This window comes from Sprattus sprattus, assembly GCF_963457725.1.
Source record: "Sprattus sprattus genome assembly, chromosome: 15".
Lineage (NCBI taxonomy): Eukaryota > Metazoa > Chordata > Actinopteri > Clupeiformes > Clupeidae > Sprattus > Sprattus sprattus.
The window spans coordinates 15182777-15202679 of NC_137913.1; the positions used below are offsets into that span (position 1 = coordinate 15182777).

At 41.7% G+C, this 19903-nt stretch overlaps 2 protein-coding genes across 2 annotated transcripts; one reads left to right on the forward strand and one right to left on the reverse strand.

Annotated features, from left to right (window-relative positions):
- Positions 1 to 3669: 3669 nt before the first annotated feature.
- On the reverse strand, positions 3670 to 6824 carry ela3l (elastase 3 like; the record flags this gene model as incomplete). The annotated part of the gene is made up of 8 exons (XM_080852418.1): positions 3670 to 3687; positions 3932 to 4084; positions 4756 to 4901; positions 5237 to 5373; positions 5671 to 5799; positions 6138 to 6235; positions 6480 to 6568; positions 6785 to 6824. 8 exons carry the CDS (start codon positions 6822 to 6824, stop codon positions 3670 to 3672), a joined length of 810 nt encoding a protein of 269 aa, XP_080708544.1.
- A 3683-nt stretch (positions 6825 to 10507) lies between these two features.
- Positions 10508 to 19847, forward strand: bco2l (beta-carotene 15, 15-dioxygenase 2, like; the record flags this gene model as incomplete). Its single annotated transcript, XM_080852494.1, has 12 exons — positions 10508 to 10547; positions 12742 to 12913; positions 13256 to 13467; positions 13842 to 13957; positions 14687 to 14789; positions 14980 to 15117; positions 17399 to 17559; positions 18257 to 18427; positions 18653 to 18790; positions 18909 to 19091; positions 19354 to 19464; positions 19731 to 19847. The coding sequence occupies 12 exons, from the start codon at positions 10508 to 10510 to the stop codon at positions 19845 to 19847; spliced, it is 1662 nt and encodes a 553-aa protein (XP_080708620.1).
- Between the last annotated feature and the right edge of the window lie 56 nt (positions 19848 to 19903).

The window sequence follows — 19903 nt, forward strand, 5'->3', positions numbered from 1 at the left end:
TCAGAATTGAGTTCAAGGTCTCCCTCCTCACCCACAAATGCCTATACGGACATGCTCCCCCCTACCTCAGGGAACTCCTCTCCCCCCAGACCTCCTCACGCTCCCTCCGTTCTGCATCTGCAAACACCCTTCAAGCCACCAGAACTAAGCTCTGCACCATGGGTGACCGGGCTTTCTCCTCTGCTGCCCCAAGGCTGTGGAATGCCCTCCCTGACCATCTCAGGGCCCCACAGTCTACTGACGTTTTTAAAAAAGGCCTAAAAACTTAACTTTTTTCAAAAGCTTTCTGCTAATTATGTTCATTGTTGTTGTTTTTATGTGAATATGTAGCACTTTGAGATCTGTATGATGTAAAGTGCAATACAAATAAAATGTATTATTATTATTATTATTATTATTATTATAACGCTTCACAGGTTTTCACGTAGATTCGTTTCGCCTGAAATCTCTGAGCAACTTTGAAACGACTTCCTGGTTGGGTGGGCGTGTTCGTGCAACCCGCCTCCTGTCATTGATAACGATGAGGCCATTGAGTAAGCTAAGAAAAAAAGTTCTTTGCAAACACTGACATGTAGGGAATACGGCCATTCATTTCCCACCATTCATAAGTCGCCAGAAAGCAGTTTTCTGTCTCTTTACAAAAACTGAATATCCGCAACAGAAATTCAAAGGAAATTGTAGTAAGTTTGGCTTGCAGCAAGTGTGTCGCCATCCAGTGGACATTTATAGTCAATGATAGAAAACATAGACAGAAGATAAGGATGCCATAGAAGTTGAAAGTGTGTGTGGGGAGTTGTATTGATAGTTTTCAATGACGTCACTACAATTGTTACCTGGCGGGCAAAAGGAACAGCGAAACAGCTAGAAACAGTAGAAAACTTCGAGCAGTGCCAACTCAACTACAATTGCCATCAGCCACAGACTATACCAGTATAGCCAGACAGAAGTATTCAGAGTGGAAAACAAATTAGGAATACATTTACTGCAGCTGTCCTGACATTTTTATTTCGTTAACCTCCCCGAAGTCCCTGTCTGAGCTCCAGTGGGGAGATATTTACATCTATCTAATAGGAAATCCGTCCACAGACACATCTCAAAAACTGAAAGCCTACAAAAGCACAGATAGTTATTTAATTTTCAGAAGTGGTTGTGTTCACAACGATGTCGTGCGGAAGGTGAAAGCTAAAAACCATCTTCATAATCAGCGCAAATATGAGTGCCATTTAATAACTAGGTACCAGCTAGCGAGGTACCTGCTGTAAGCTAGCAGCCGTTAGCCTACCCAACGATGTTCTTTATTGTTTGACACAATTCCCTGCTTTAAACGGTCCCTGGTTTAAGTAGGCTACGAAAACCTTGTCTGGCGAATGACAACTTAAATTATCTTCCCATATATTTTCTACTGACATTGTAGTATTACTAGTTGAATGACAAAATACACTAGCCTAGCCTACTTGCTTGCTTAGGTACTTAGGTAGATCAGCAGCTGGGTAATCCACTTTTAATCGTTTTGATGCTTTGTTTCTTGTCTTTATTACTTGATTTATTCCCATTTTAGGTAGTTCTTCTGATAAATTAGGCGACCAGAACAGGGTGACTACTTTTATTTCCAGCTCCAAAAGTAAGGCTACTTTACTGTGTGTCCGAGAAAAGTTGACGCAGAAGGCGTAGACCTACAATCAGCTGGCAGCCATGGCGAAATAAACATTTTTTTGATCAGCTGGCAGGAGCGGTAGCGGATTTTAAATGCGATAAAAACTAAACCTGGGCTTGTCTCCTCGCCGATTTAAACAGCCAACCGAGCAACAACTGTCTGGCATTTTACTAACTTATATTAAAAGAGCTTGAAAGGTGGGTGGTTCCTGTATTAACTCCTGTGTTAAACAGCTGTGGAACGTCTTTTTTGCCCGCCAGCTGGTCATTCTGACGTCAGCTGAAAACTATCAATTACATTGTCAACCCATCGTTTTTTGAGTCAACATTCTAGAATTGCATTGTCAACCCATCGTTTTTTGAGTCAACCCATCGTCTACCCACAGATGCTTTGCAAAAACACAGAGGAATTGTTAATCGCTAACGGCTAGTAGCATGCTAACATTAGATAGGTAGCTCAGAAACCTCGCAAATCCTCTTAAACGTATTTTTCAGTTACAATAATGTGGTTTTTAAATTGTATAGTGTCTATTTCTCGATAACTTCCCAAAAATCTAAGCAAAAAAAGTCAAACTAAAAACGTCTAGGTTCAAATACGATGATCCATTTTTTTTAAACTAAGGTAGTAGGTTACTAGGGAAGGTACGCGACTACCTACTCTCCTCATCCTGATTGGTCAGCTGTCAAAAAGGCGCTTGACGTCACCCGGCGCTTTTCTGAAAAGTTGAGAAAATTGAACTCAAAAAGGCGTCGGAGGTTGCGTTTTTTTAGAAGTTTTTAAAAGGCGTCCGCCTTTTGCCTTTTCCCATAGAGTTGCATGTAAAAAAGGCGCTGCCTTTCGAAAAAAAGAAGTCTAGTATGAACGCGGCCTAAATTAGTGTCCATTTTTTATTTGCTAAATTCATCGGATTGAAAGCAGAGCACAGATTCGCATTTTCTTTAGCTAGATGAATTGATATGGTGATATTGCTATATGGTTTATCCCAAGTTCTATAAAGGTTTTGGCTCTAGCAAATATTTTCAGCGTAGGCTATTCCATTCTGACTTTAACTGATTAAATGCTGATGTGAACTGAATAGCGAATAGTTCATTCACGAACACCGTTTCTGTGAGAAAACAAATACGTTCCAAAAAGGTGGTGTACATATTATCCAGAAGATCAAAACATAAAATAATAACATGAAAACATATCATTATAATATAATATGTTAGCAAGGACAGCAAAAAAGAAAATGGATTCGTTTAACACTGTTAAATCACTCAGTTGTTTTATTAGTTAGGTTTGGTTGATGGCTATGAGTATTTGCATGTGGAAGCGAGATGATTGGCCGCTGTATGAGGTCCCCAACCAATAGCACAATGAATTTAACATATACAGTATGTATAAAAAAATATATATATTTTTAATATAACTAAAACTTTATTTTAAATGTGGTCTACATACCTTTTTTAAATTATACATAATATCAAATACACTACAAGTTAAAATAGTTCTTATACCACTATAATAACTGTAGTTGGCCTAAATTAAATATAATTAAGCTATTTGACATGAGTGCAAGTGATGTTGATAAAATACATCCCCACAGCTGTGATTAATTCACATTAATTCAAAGTCTACTGGACATAATGAACTTAAAATACATCTCAACACCACTTAAATGTAGCTAAGATGTACTCAGTTAGTAGTCTACAGTAAAACATTTATGTGAGCACACACTTTTTATACTATGCACAATTATAACTTTAATTTCATTAATTTACAAAAAAGGGGAGGGAGGGATGGTTAACATTATATTCTTTTTTGTTCATCTATTCACAAATTGTTCAAATAAACTGTGTTGTGGTCTTCTTGAATTCTCAGTGATTTTCCCCGGTATTTCATGAAACGCCCTTCTAGATTTCTCTTCCAAACACACACACACACACACACAAATTCCATATAGTGACACAAAACGCTTAGAGATAGTTCTATGTTATTCAAACCAATTTATTGCAATTTGAAACATGTTCCGCTTAGTTGTTCATCATAGCCTGAAAGGAGAAAGAGAGAAAAGCCCATCATTATTTTAAAGGGGAAAATATTCTTGTATTGTTATGTCAACAACAGCATGTCAACTGGGGACATGCTGGACATGACATAAAAGGTTATGTGTATAGTGTGTGTGTGTGTGTGTGTGTGTGTGTGTGTGTGTGTGTGTGTGTGTGTGTGTGTGTGTGTGTGTGTGTGTGTGTGTGTGTGTGTGTGTGTGTGTGTGTATGCACTTGAAATCTATACCTGATCAATCCAGTCATTGAAGCCAGACACACGGGTGAAGACGGTGGGCTTCTTGATGAAGTTGCAGCCCAGCCCCGAGACGAAGCTGGCGATGCCGTGGACCTCCCACTTACCCTCAGCATTCTTGCAGTTCAGGGGGCCGCCAGAGTCACCCTACGCAAAGAGAGAGAAAAAGCCATTTCTAGAGGGTACCACCTGGTGTACAAACCCACACACACACACACACGCACACACACATACACACACACACTGATAGCAGTCATGAGCCCCTCGCTACAGGCTCCACTCCTGAGACGAGTCATTAGGAGGTTCAAGTCAAACAACATTGTGTGTTTGTGTGTGTGTGTGTGTTTGTGTGTTTGTGTGTGTGTGTGTGTGTGTGTGTGTGTGTGTGTGTGTGTGTGTGTGTGTGTGTGTCTGTATTGTATTGTATGTGTGTGTGTGTGTGTGTGTGTGTGTGTGTGTGCGCGTGCAGTCACCCTATCCAAATAGAGAAAAGCCATTTACAGAAGGCACGACCTGGTGTACGATCCACACACACACACACACACACACACACACACACACACTGATAGCAGTCATGATATAAGTTTTAGTTTTAAAGGGGTGATTAGATTTCTTTGTTAGGCTAAGGGAGTTTATATTCAAGACCACACACCACACACACCTTTTCTGACGCATCTCTGTGTTCAAAGCACACAGATAAACTGCGCTCAACTGTACTTGATCTCTATCCTCTCTGGCTTGTTTGTGTATGAGTCCTCTCACCCAACCAACCACACGTTTGATATTTCATCAATTCTATCCATGCCTCTAATACTCACGTTGCAACCACCAACAACACCATCTCCTCCAGCACAGACCATGGTGTTCCTGAGAGCAGGGCCCCACCAGTCGTTCTTGGTGCAGGTGGCGTGGTCAACCACAGGCATCAGGGCCTGCTGCAGGTTATCAGCGATGGGGCCTCCAGCTAGGGCACAGCACAGCAGCAGCACAGTCAGACATCAGCACTGCACACATTCCATACTGCTAATGTATACATATAGACACACCACACACCCATACGTGAATGTCAATATTCATAGGAGTGCATGTGTACCCAGAGGCATACCTGGAGGTCAGCAATGACTCATTTAGCAGTCGCACTACATGTACATAAAGCACTTATGAGTGCATATTGTACGTATGGACACAAAAACATGTGTACGTGACTCAAATTCGGACTTATTGAATGAGCTTAGGTGAGTACGCAGATGTTTAAGTGGAGGTGGTAGAAGAGGAACAGAAAGAGACCAGAAGACTCACTGTAGAGTCTGCCCCAGCCGGTGATGTAGCAGGGGTAGTCCTGGGTGAGGATGCTGCCAGCAGCGGGGATGCAGGTCTGCTGGACGGAGTCGCTCAGGGTCACGTGCTCGGAGAGCTTGATCAGGGCGATGTCGTTTCTGAACGGGACGAGGAGAGCAGCACAAATCAAGAGAGATTCTGGCATAATAATTCAACAGGACCTCTTTCTTCAGTGCCATGGCTCTACTGCTTCAAAGACATTTTCTCAAATAGTTGATAACATCATGAGAAATTACAGTGAAATTAGAGAGAAGAGTGATCTTTTATTTCATGAAAAGATCCTCTCCTGGATGGCATATGCTGAGCAATACTGTATGACCAGCCTTGATAGAGGGAGCTAGTGTCCCTGACTTTAGTAAGTCATGGTAAAGACAGTAAATGGGTGTTCTCCTCACCCAAAAGCCACAAAGATGGGGTTCCACTTCTCGTGAACAATGATGGTAGCGGGGGTGATGGCCTGGGAACCAGCCTCTTCCAGTTTCAGGTTGTGCTTTCCAACAAAGACTCTGTAGGTCAGGTCCTTGCTGCGGGAGAGAATGCATAGTCAGACACATTTCTAACCCACAGAGGCTGACATCCCTGGTTCAGAGTAAAAGCAAGCATACCCAAAGCATTTGCCAATCAATTACATTTTCTGTTCAGCAAAATCCCTGAACTTGGAAGTGGACCTTTTAGTTCAAACATTCCTTTTTTAAACAAAGTTAATCTAACTACCTAGCATTTGTGTTACATTCGTACAGTGGCATGTTGTTATAATAATTATAATTATAATTTTGACATGAATTAATATGAAAGGCATGATAGCCCTCTTTAGGCACATGTTGCACATTGTAACACTAAGCACTGAATAAAGGATTATTACTTGATGCAGTGGGCAGCTGTCATGACCCAGTTGGTGGCAATCAGAGATCCTCCACAGGTGTGCCTCCACTCTCCGCTCCTCTCATACTGTAGGGAGATCTGTGGAAGGAGGTGGAGAACGACTTAAGATCAAGAGAGAAAAACAAATGTCATGAAAAGCTTGGTTTACTTTACTACAGTTTTAATGGCTACAGACAATGCATGAAGAAAGAAAGAAATTAAGTGAGAGGAAAGAAAGGAGGAAAAGAAGGGAGGACTAACAGAAGAAGCAGACATAGACAAAGAGGCATGAAGTGAAAGACTCATAAAATGGGAGAAAGAGACCGAGAGAAAGGTGAGGTACCTGCCAGGGCCAGCTGTTGGGGACGACGTCCACTCCGTTGACCACGCGAGTCACGGCGGGCTCGATGGCGGGGGTGCCGCACCCGAGGGCTGGAGAGGTGAAACAGAATCCATTCACTCTAATGCCACATTATCTGAAAACTATCTGAAAACTCCAGTCTTGCTTCATCAGGTTCTCTCTCTCTCTTTCTTTCTCTCTCTCTCTCTCTCGCTCTCGCTCTCTCTCGCTCTCTCTCTCTCTCTCTCTCTCTCTCAGTCTCTCTCACACACTCAGACATGAAAGTTGCACACACACAGGGTCCTTACCGCTAGCGATGAGCACAGATGCCAGCACAATGGACAACATGTTGACTTTGTTCAACTGCAATGAGAGGGTGTCTGAAGCTGCTTTTTAAATGCTTCGCTTCCAACCCCTGTCACACTGTCAGTATGACGAAATGCCTTTTGGATTAAAAAAAAGAGAACTTTAATCATTGGCAACTCAGCTGTGCTATCAAAAACTATTCTCATGCCCTTCAGTGAACTCTATCTGGCTGCTTGTGCTCATTGGTGTGAACAAATCATATGCCTGCATTGAGCTATGAGTCAACTGCACCTAAGGTGTTAAACTCCTTAAATTTGCAGACCACACATCAGTCATCGGCCTTATCCGTGATGATGATGAGTCTGCATATAGACAGGAGGTTGAACAGCTGGCCCTGTGGTGCGGTCGCAACAATCTGGAGCTTAACATGCTTAAAACTGTAGAGATGACAGTGGACTTCAGGAGGAACCCCCCAGCACTGCCCCCCCTCACCATACTCAACAGTATTGTGTTGGCTGTGGAATCCTTCAGGTTCCTGGGATCCACAATCTCCCAAGACCTGAAGTGGGAAATAAACTGAAAATTGGAAAAAAAGTTTTCAATGACCAAAAAATCAATAATTGCTATCATTGATAGATGAGATTTGTTTGTGTAATGTGGATAATTTGTCGAGGCAGTGTTGCTTAAGGATGAGCACTCTGCCTCCTCACCTTCTCCCATTCTCTTTTTTACCAGGTAAGTGTTATGAAAGCTTCTCAGAAATTAGATACTGAAAAGTTCATGGGAAAGCTAACAGCTGTCGGAGTATGAGAAACCAAGGTCTCGAGCTGGACTTTTCTATTCAAAGTAAGCTTCCCCAGATTCCTGCAAAGTTTATATAAGCTGCACTCATATTAAATACATTTAGTCTCTTCACGTTTTGCTCTTTGGAATATGTTTGTGAATACTTGAGTCATTCGCTTTAAGAATGTGTGTGTGTGTGTGTGTATGAGTGTGTGTGTGTGTGCGTGTGTTTGTGTGTGTGTCTGTGTCTGTGTCTGTGTCTGTGTCTGTGTCTGTGTCTGTGTGTGTGTGTGTGTGTGTGTGTGTGTGTGTGTGTGTGTGTAAGATAAGTCAGTCAGGTCATGGACGGATTATGAAACCATGGGCCCCTGAGCTCAGGTAGGCCCATTCAGTAATCCATCCCTGAATCCATCCCAAACCTCACTTTTACACTGGACTAAAAACATGCACAGTACACTGTACTATTGACCCTGTTCATAAAAACCCACACAGAGAAATTACGAGTCTTTAGGAAATTAAGTGAAAAGAAATGAAGATCACTTTGAAGGCCTTCACTTCAGAGTCTGCCTTGGATGAGTTCTAATCCTTTCTATGACCTGAAGGTTATCTTTATATTTTCATAGTTGGAGGTGCAGACCCTGCTTTGCTCTCAGGTCCCAATATGGGTAAATAGCAGAAGCACAGAGGGGACACACGGTATTTACAATAGCATATTTTCTCCTTCTTGTACTACTTGGAAAGTGTATGCAAGCAGAGCATCCCTGATGTTTCTGTTTTCAACAGAACATGTGGACCATCAAGTTAGTTAGGCTCATGCAAAACTCAAGGGGTGTTGCACTACCACTGCAAACCCAGGTGGGGGCGCTGAGGGGCCTAACAAATGGTTACGTGATCTTTTTATGAGATAACGCCCCTAGTGGAACTACTCAGGCACGGCCTCCTCCTGTGAAGCAGAACAGAAGGTTCGGATTCAGTGCGCCGTATAGGGAAGAAACTAAAGTAACAGTAGCCTGTGCCAAGACGATCCTTGACCTTACAGCAGTTGAAGGACATCTTTCACAATAATCAGTGTTTGTCTCCTTGGAATAACATCAACTGACCTTTGTACACTTTAGGTAACTACAACAGTAAAAGTTCAGAAAGTATTGGCTCAGTAAGTCCTGCTGTGTTTTTGTACCACCAATGCTCACAGGATTCCACCTCTGTGAAGTGCTTGGCCTTAGATATAGCTAAATCGGTTCAATTCTACTTTGTGACATTCATTTGTGTTTGTGTTGATATGTTTCATTTTTGTGTTTGTGAATGTAGTTTCATTGCAAGTTAACTATTTGTATTTCATTATTTAATTCCCTGTGGATGTTTGATGCTTGATATGACATTTTTACATTTCACACAATTTCTGAAACCTGTCACTCAAAGAGCAAAACCCCTCACAAAATCTGCAAAACATAAAGCTTACTTTCAATTTCATAAAACACTTTTTAAGGCACAGCCGGTCAAAACGCAATACCAGTTCCAAAGGAGGACACTGAATCAGATTCAGAATCAGAATCAGCTTTTATTGGCCAAGTTAGTTTGCACAAACAAGGAATTTGTCTTGGTGCAGTGGCTCTCAGTGTGCTTACACATATTACACAAATATACATCACAACACAAAACAATACAACAGTGCAAAACAGTACAACAGTGCAAAACAATACTAGCCTGACGATGTCATACTCATAATTCTAGTCAGAATATGAGTCTGAGACCGGACCACTGGGCTGTGACGTTACTTAATTAGCACTCAAGGCTAGAAGCTACCATTGGTTTCAATGTTTTTTTTGTCTACGCTGTTAGCATAACCTTTCAATAATGGTCTAGAGTGCTTAAGTTAAAACCTACAATCCTAGGCAACATTGGTGTTGCGTATACACAACTAACCGAGTCAATGTAGACATAAAAAAGTCGTGTAGATAGCTTAAATCATATCAAATATGTCCCACTAAGCTCCCGAGACGGCGCCATCTTTGTTCGATGTATACCGGTATTCTATCTATCATCAGGTCATCTGTCCATCAACGTATAAAGCCCGCCCTTACAATTTGATTGGTTTAGATTGCTTTCTCAACATTTTTGAAACGTTTAAACCCTCCCAACTAGCTCGATTCCAGACTGAATCTCCCAGACCAAAAATTTTGTGGGCGGAGTTCAGGCTGGTATCCAGGCTAAAACAATACAATACAACAGTGCAATGGTCAACAATCCAATAAGTCTTAAAAACAATAGTGCAAAGTGGAGAGTCCAGGAAGAGCAGGCATAAATAAATACTATATGGTATGATATGGTATGGTCTGTTTTTGTTTCTGGAGGTTTTGGCGAACAGAGATCTGAAGCGCCTACCATGTTGTGTCCAGGCTGAGAGGGGTCTGCAGTTATTTTTCCTGCCCGCTTCTTGACTCTGGATGTGAACAGGTCTTGGATGGTGGGCAGGTTGGCACCAATGATCCTTTCACCATGCTTATACAGTGTTCATGTACCAACTACAAAGAGTCTTTTTTTGCTGTTACAACCCGCAGCTCCCTAAATGACTTTGCATTTTTGTGTTGACTAAATATATTTAGGTTAAGACTTAGGTAAGTGCCATAAAACTGATAGCAGAGTTTAATGCCAGTTCAGCTTAGTTTGCTGGACTACTGCATAATTATACTACGGGCGATAAAAAGCCTTGTGTGTTATCAACTGGCATAAGGTTGGATAAGTCATCATGACAACAGCTTGGTGCATCGGCTGAGGTGTGTGCAAGGGTCAAATGTGTCTGAGAGAAAGAGACAGATCACTCCCCCTTTGTTTGCACTCTCTTGGGAGGAGGTTTTCCCTTGTGGGGCTTGTGCGGTTGTCTCATCTCACTCCTCTCTGTCGAGCAGCGCAGAGCAGCACGGGAGCCAGAGCCAGAGCCAGCCATGCCCAAGCCCAAAGCACAACCCTCCATTAGCGCCCCAGGTAATACCCATGTCTCTCCAGGGAATATAACATCTGTATCCTGCTGTTCTCTCTCTCTCTCTCTCTCTCTCTCTCTCTCTCTCTCTCTCTCATTCCCTCTCTCATCCCCCCCTCTCTCTTTCGCTCTCTGGGTTTCTCTAAATCAAATCGCTACAGAATTTGTGGATTGAAGTCTTTAGCCGCTTCTGTTGTGAAGGTCCTTATATACAGCATATCTGTAGTATCATATTTTGGCCACAACATGTTAGCATACAAATTTGACTGAGTGCACCATATGAGTTCATTTGTTTAGTATGTTGAATTAACAATTTGCTGACATAATGTAAAAGTCAAAGACACTAGCAGATGTAAAGAAAAGCTTCATGTTACAATAATGATTTTTTTTTATTATATATTGATAATATTATTGTTGTTGTTATGATTGTTATTATTATTATTATATGCATTGTCATACATAGAAAGAATAAGGGCTTTTCCCTTTTGTGCTAGGTATCTAATCACAGACCAAATAAAAATGTATTTTAGATTAGATATCCCATTCAGCTATTTCTACAATCTATCATTCCTGAGTCGATCAGATGCTACTGACTCCTTTCAGGGGAAGTTCAGGGTAAACTCAATCCATGCTTCTCTGGATAAAAACAAATCTCAGTGTGGCCGCTTGTGAGAAGGTGAATTTCCCCCCTTCTCATCGTGGCTCACTGGAGAGAAGTTTGAGCCCTAAGGTGGGGTGGATTTCCCCACCAAAATGGTTGGGTCTGGGCTCCCCACGACAGTGGTTGGACCCAAGGGATCTAATTGGACCAATTTAGCCCAAGTGGCTGCCATATTTAAAGGGTGCCTCACTCCATGAGGAGGGAGAGGTGAAAGACAGGTGTGAGAGGCTGTGTAAGACAGGCATGATAGGTTGTTAAAGACAGGCTTGAGAGGCGGTGCAAGACAAGCATGAGAGACTGTGAATGGCGTTTGAGCAAAAAACACTTATGTGAGGTGAGGTGAGGTTTTATCTAGTTGTGTGGATACAATTGATGTGCCTGGTTTAGTTCCTAGTTTTTGTGCATAGTTTAAAGCCTAGTTTTTGTGCCTAGTTTGGTGCTTAGTTTTCTGTATTTAGATGCGTCAATACAGAATGTGCCTGGTTTCTTTGCGTAGAATGTGCCAAGAAGGTGAGTTTGCCTAGTTATTTGAGTACTTTGAGTACTGTTTGTATTTTGTATGTTTGTTTGTTTTGTGGGCACATGTTTTGGGGGGCTGATACTGGAGAGTCCCCCTTGTAAATTTATATATATATATACTGTATATATTTTTTATAAGAGCCACCATCTCCTGCACTGTGTTTTTCCCCACTTCATCACCAAGTCGAGTCGCCCACATCCCAATAATGTGGGGTGTCCGCCTCTGTCCCTCACATCGCTTTAAAGAATAAAACATTACATCACACATGATAGACGCATGTCTTTTAACTCTGTTTAATCTCATCTAATCATAAACTAATCTTAAGCATAGTGATTAGCCATAACACCTGGTATGATATGGGTAATGATTTACTCTCACCTGGGTGACAACACGTAGCACCATTGTGATGGTTCAAAGGCCTTACGCACACAAAATCCAAACGGTGCATGAATATGATATAATTTAAGAAATGACAGTATATCCTGTGTGAGACCAAAAACTGTCCAGCATAATCTCCAAAATGGTATTTTGGTAACTAATCTGGTAATTGTGGTAACAAAGGAAAGGTCTCTGCACGGGTATTGCTCAGACAGCCGGGGTCAGGAAGCAAACTGAGGTGTGAGTGATTGCAACTAATCATAGTATGGGAATGGGGTTAGGCCTTTGAGAACCATCTAAGGCAGCAGGTCAGAGTAACCTGATTATCATACAGAACAACAAAAAGTTGCCAGACCTGTTTGCATTAGAAGAATGAATATCAGTGCCTGGAGTTATTAAGGGACTGTATAAAGGATGCATAGTTATGCCTGAGGAGCAATGATGAAAGGTGAAGAAGAGTAATTAACCAAGACCAAAGCGTCAATAACACGACTACATCCAATTTAACTTCATCCAGAATCAGGAAGGCTTTTCTGGCGTGAATGTTTACCGTCTGCAGTGAATCTTTATGATATCCACCCCCACACCCCCATAAGCTTTTTCATTTAATATGTAAATATGCATGTGAATCATGTCGCAGCGCACAAATCACGGCCTGATGCCCGTGGCCTGGAATGTATCAAACCCCTGGTGAGCACTCTGGAGGAGACCCCAGAGCCCATTGGCACCGTCGTCAAGGGCACCATCCCATCCTGGATCAATGGAAGCTTCCTCAGGAATGGCCCGGGAAAATTTGAATTTGGCGAAGACAGGTGAAATAAACACACCATCTCTTTTGTTCTTTAAGCTTTCAAGAGAGAAAGGGTATGGTCACAAACATCACAACTGTGATAGTCATGAAAGAAGCGAGACGTGAAATGTTTTTAAAATTAAAATGGCTGACATTTTACCTGACATGGTATGCAACAGAGAAACATTGTTAATGTGCAAACTATGTAACTATTGAAATGATAGTTATGGATGTAACCATGGGAACATTTTCAAGGCTTTTTTAAGCAATCTGTTTAGGGTGGCTGAAATTAACTGTTGTGAAAAATTAATACATATCCATATTGCATTTCATCGTCATGATTGCCTATTTTCATTTAATGTAGCTACACCCACTGGTTTGATGGCATGGCCATGATGCATCGCTTTCACATTAAGGATGGTGAGGTGACCTACAGCAGCCGGTTCCTGAGGAGCGACTCATTTGTGCAGAACTCGGAGAAGAACCGTATTGTGGTGTCTGAGTTTGGAACTATTGCCATGCCTGACCCCTGCAAGAACATCTTCGCCCGTTTCTTCTCAAGGTTTCAGGTCCCAAGTGAGTGCTTGAATAAGGGTGATTTTACCACCAGGAAACACTGGTGGCCTCCTCCAAAACTGCATAGAGTTCATGGAAAACTCTGACTTCTGAACACCAACAGCTGTGTAGTGCCAGCTGTTTACACCTTACATGCTCAGTGTTGTCTCAGTGTTGTCACAGAAACAAGACAACACAATTCCTTCACACAGCTGGAGAATTACGTAAATTTACATTTACATTAACATTTAGTCATTTAGCAGGAGCTTTTATCCAAATTGACGTACAAGGAAACTACATTGCACTGCATTCTCCAGTCTTCTGCCCTCACTCTGTGACCTCACCTGTTCAGCTCGTTATCTCCTGGATAAATATGTCATTTTTTCCCTCCCCAGAGACCACAGATAACGCAAGCGTGAACTTTGTCAAGTACAAGGGTGATTATTATGTCAGTACAGAGACCAACTTCATGCGCAGGATTGACCCCCAGAGTCTGGAGACCAAAGATAAGGTAGTGTAATGTACTGTAAAGTCATCTAGAATATGCTATGGTCTTACCAATCATCTAGTTGATTGCACAATTAAAATGGTTTAAGGGAATTTGAAATGCATTTAAACACTTTTGCATAGAAAATAGTCAATCTAGACCTGTGGGGTCCAAGAAACCTGTACGGGCTAAGTCTATTCTTAAAGCCAACAGGGATTGCTGACTGAGACTTGTCTGGACTTGATTGACGCGCTTGCTTGTTAGATGTGAAATATTGTTCTAACTTCCAGTTCAAGTACTTGGTTATGATACTTTATTTTTCTCACAATAATATCCAATCAATGAAGGTGTCCATACATCTTAACCAGCATCTTAATTTACACGATGTAACAGAACTTTGGTCACACAATGAAGCTATGGGTGCTCTCCCTCTGTCAAGCAACACCTGACACCTACATGTTCCCACCTATATTGTGTGAGCCAAACTAAGGTAGAGCGCCATCTAGTGTCCCAAACAAGATTAAAAAAAATGAACCCCAATGGCTCCCACAAAACCAGTTTGATTGTTTTATGCTTATATTTGATTGCATGTTTTATATTTGTATGTTTCATGGTAAATACGTTTATTACTTCGTTTGCAATGTATTGCAAGTCACTTTACACAAAAGTGTCTGCTAAATACCTTCACTATAACATTTTACTTGCACTTTAATTCTGGAAAGAACATAAAAGCATTCCATCCGTCTTTAATAGGTGGACTGGTCAAAATTCGTAGCAGTAAACGCAGCCACAGCCCACCCGCACTACGACAGAGATGGAACCACATACAACATGGGCAACTCCTATGGAAAGGGTGGTGTGTGACCATTCCTATTTCTCCACTTCTGCATTGATTTATTTAGATGTTTAGATGTTTACACAAACACGCGCAGACACACACGCGCAGACATACGCCACACGCCACACGCCACACACCACACACCACACACAGGAATTACCCACAATCCTCGAATCTCAGTGCATTTCCTTATTGTTTCTCCCTGCAGGATTTTTCTACAACATAATCCGAGTTCCGCTTCCCGAGGAGAAGGTTGAGAGGGACGAGGCGGATCTGACTGGTGCTGAGATCCTCTGCTCCATCCCAGCATCTGACCCCAGGAAGCCATCCTACTACCACAGCTTTGGTGGGTTGCTCTCAGTGTCACATTTATTACAGTGCATGAAATGCCCTGTATTGTTATTCCTAGGCTTCTTCTTCTTCTTCTTCTTATTCTTGTTACCTTTTTCTGCGATTAATTCAGCCCGAACCGCTTAACGTAGAAACCTCATTCAAACTTTGTCGCGTAGGTCTTGTAAACGACACTTATGCTATGTATTTTTCACTTTTCTAAACTTTATACTTTTTAAGATATTAAAGAAAAACGAATATACATTTCTCCCATTGACTTACATTGGGCCATTATGACATCATAATAGGGTCTTTAAACTGGCTTGCACCTGTGCTTTACTGACACCTGTGCCAAATCAAAGGAACCTCTTCTCTCTCTGTCCCTCTCAATTTAACTGTAACTAGGAACATTAAGACACCATCCATTCTCTATTTTTTTTCTCTCCATCTCTCCATCTTTCTCTCTCAGTCAACTTTCTCTCACACTCAATCTCTCTTCTTCACTCCATTTTTATCTCCTTTTTTCAATATTTTCACTCTCTCTTTATCTCTTCATCCAGAGCCACTCTTGTTCACTCTTCTTTCCTTCTTCCACTCTTCTTTCCTTTCTTATTTTCTTCTTCCATTTTTCTTTCCTTCTTCCACTCTTCTTACCTTTCTTTTTTCCTTCATCCACTCTTCTTTCCTTCTTCCACTTTTCTTTCCTTTCTTCACTCTTCTTTCCTTCTTACACTCTTCTTTCCTTTATTATTTCCTTCTTTCACTCTTCTTTCTTTTCTTATTTCCTTCTTCCACTCTTCTTTCCTTCCTTCACTCTTCTTTCCTTTCTTCTTTCATTATTTCACTCTTCTTTCTTTTCTTCTTTCCTTTCTTCACTCTTCTTTCTTTTCTTCTTTCCTTCTTTCACTCTTCTTTCCTTTCTTCTTTCCTTCTTCCACTCTTCTCTCCTTTCTTCACTCTTCTTTCCTTTTGTCTTTCCTTCTTCCACTCTTCTTTCCTTTCTTCTTTCCTTCTTTCACTCTTCTTTCTTTTCTTCTTCCTTTCTTAACCTTTGCATTTCATGCACTGGTATTTCCTTCAGGAAATGCATTTTCTAGTTATTATTGTATCATTGTCTTTTATTCCTTCTGTTACAAAGTAACGGATATAGAGAATAATTGGGAGAGCTGTAGCAAGGCCTAGACACTGGCATTAAATGCAAAACGAAAATCAACAACTAGAATCCTGGTGTAGCTTCTTGGAGAGCCCAGGTGCTGGAGGATGAAGTGGAGAGTACCACTCATAGGCTCTGTAGGGAACCGCCAGAGGGTCCAGGACTGGGTTGGTATGGGTTTGAGGTGGGGCATAATCCGGTTCTAAAAATGAATTAATTACCACAGAGATCATAGTGACAGGTCTGCAGTCATTAAGTAATTTTTGGCGACGATGGTGGAGGGATTTCAAGCAGGCTAGCAGGCGTGGCATGTCTTCAGTGAGATGTTGAGATATCAGTGGACACTCTGAGATCAAGTCAGCGCAGTGCTTCAGGGTGGAGGAAGAGACTGAGTCTGGATTTCTGTCTCCAAAATAATGAGAGCCATTGTTGTTGGAGGGGAGAGGACGAGAGAGTCTCTGAATCTGCTCCAGCACGGAGACAGTGAATTGGCCTACAGCTGAATACTGGGGACATGGGGGGTTGGTGTAAGGACTGGTTCATTGCTGTTTGAATCGACAGTAAAGGTAGGAAAAGAAGATAAAAAGAATATATATTACCCCACCACCACCATTACACCACCACCATCAGCCTGAACCATTGATACAAGGCAGGATGGACCCATGCTTTCATGCTGTTTACGCCAAATTCTGACCCTACCATGTGAATGTCACAGCAGAAATCGAGACTCATCAGACCAGGCAACATTTTTCCAATCTTCTATTGTCTAATTTTGGTGAGCCCGTGTGAATTGTGGTCTCAGTTTCTTATTCGTAACTGACAGGAGGGGCACTCTGTTTGGTCTTCTGCTGCTGTAGCCCATCTGCTTCAATGTTTGACTTGTTGTGCGTTCAGAGATGCTCTTCTGCATACCTTGGTTGTTGTAACCAGTGTCCTGTATATGTATATACAGTATACATACTTTTCGTCTCTGTATAGAGCAGTTTTCCCTAGATTTTCCTATGTATCTGTCTCTCCTCTCTGTTCATCTAATGTATGTCTTTTAGCATTGTCTTTGTCTTCTCTCTGTCTCTTTTCTTCTTTCTAGAAGTCCAATGTAGGATAAGGTAGATTTCATACAAATATTTCAATTCTGTTTTCACAGCAATGTCAGAGAATTATGTAGTGTTCATTGAGCAGCCCATTAAGCTGGACCTGGTGAAGTTTATGCTGTACAAAATTCAAGGAAAAAGCTTTCATAAGGCTATGACCTGGGACCCATCTCTGAAAACCATCTTTCATGTTGTGGACAAACGCACTGGAAAGGTATGTTCAATCACTAAATCCACAAGGAGGGGGGGGAATAGAAAAAGAACCTGGGCAAAACCTGGGCTTTCTTGTTTATGCATTGCCGTTTTATTGTCCTGTATGCGTGGGTAAGTGAGTACAATTTCAAAGAAGACAAGTCCTGTTCCCAGGAAAGAAGCATCCTCAATTCCGTTAGAAACCAAATAGAACTCCAGTCACTCTGGATATCTGCTCTATGACTCGGTGTCGGAATCAAAAGCCTCAATTTGATTAACTCACACAGGGCACACAGTGAGTCATGACGGTCGGATGAGGCAAACTGGAAGGGCACGGAAATCCAGCAGAGAGGTTTATCCTCGTCGCCAATTTGTGGTAACCTTGAACCGAATAATTTACGCCTCAACATACTTCTTCAGGATACTCCTCAACCGGGAACAGGGGCTGTATTTATAGGACTTTTACCCACTTCCCACCTGTCACCTACCCTCTCCTGACATCTCCCACATCCACACACCACACACGTACACAATACACACACATACAAGACAACTAAAAGGCACTGCACACACACAAAAAACCCATGTTATCACAACAAACCAACTGTTCTACGGAAACACTAAAAGTGTCAGTAATTTCCTGTGTGTCAAACCATCATGAGAGAGCATTACTTACATTATTCTCATTTAACCCTGATTGATCACCTTCTACCCTGTAGCCCAGCAAGGTGACCTATTACGGAGATGCCATGTTCACCCTACACCAGATCAATGCATATGAGGACCAGGGTCATCTGGTCATGGACATGTGCTGTGGAGATGAGGGGAATGTCATAGGAGATTTCACCCTAGAGAATCTCAGCAAGGCCTCTGGGGAGGAACTGGACAAGGTGACTGACAACAGGAAGTCATGTGTCCTACTTCCAAGACTATGAGCTGAGCTTCATAAGCAGTTAAAATATAAATATGAATACATATATACATATATATATATATATACGTATATTAAATACAAAATATTTGATGTGTTAAATGTGTTATTTGTGGAGTTACATCTTAGCAATAATGAATGAAAGAACTGATAACTGACATTTGGGCCTCTATTGATCCGATAGTTTTACAATGGACTGTGCACAAACCTGCCACGGCGATATGTGCTGCCCTTGGATGTGAATGAGCAAACACCTATTGATGAGAATCTGATCAAACTACCATTCTGTACTGCCAAGGCTGTCAAAATGGCTGATGGAAGGGTATGCGTTTTCTGTTTTTTGTGTGCTTCATTGTGGGAGAAAGAGTGTTCAGTTGTTGTCATTCATGTGTTATATAACACAAAGAGAACAATGTGGTTTTCCTCCTACTTTACTACAGGTGTATTGTGTCCATGAGAATCTCTATGGCGATGATATGTTGGAGTTTGGTGGCCTGGAGTTCCCACTGATCAACTACAACAACTACAATACTCGCAAATACCGTTACTACTATGGCTGTGGCTTTGGCCACGTGTTCAGTGACTCCCTGCTGAAGATGGATGTTGAGACAAAGGAACTTAAGGTGCTGCCTTAATGCCTATAATGATTTAAAGCTCTCTACGAGAGACTAAAACTAATATAGCAAACATCTGTCCTATTTGATTTGATAGTTTAGGGAAGGTAATTGTTTTGTGACTACTTGATGTATCGCTTAATATGGATCCCAAGATGGGTCAAGTTTACACCATGTTTCACAATTTTAGCTGTCATACTGTAGTTGTCATAATGGTCATATACATGCATGTTGTCGTACAGTCTTAACATATCAATACTATTCACTGTAGTCATGGCGATACCCTGGCCTGTATCCCTCTGAGCCTGTGTTCGTTCCATCACCTGATGCCACAGATGAGGACGATGGTGTGGTCATGTCAGTGATCATTACACCCAGAGAGGTAACACTAAAACCAGAGAGTTGCTGCATGAACAGCATTAATGTTGCATGGATGTGGAACACTGGAGAATCAGACAAAATGCAAAGACTAATAATATATTTTGTAATCAGGTGAAGGTACTTGGTACAGGGTTGGTCTTTCTGTTGTCATGAAATCTGATGCGTCAGTCCGTCCAAAATGACAAGATATAATATGCATGACATAGATGTTCACTTAAAATAAATATACATTTGGTAAAATACTGACATGACTGTTACTGTTTCTAGGAGAAGAGCACATTCCTGCTGGTTCTGGATGCGAAGACCTTCAAAGAGCTGGGGCGAGCAGAAGTCCCAGTCAACGTTCCCTATGGAAGTCATGGGGTTTTCAATGATGGAGCCTAGGGGTAGGGCTGGAGCACCGCTACCCCTTCTCCCTACTGTCCCCACACCCCTCAGTA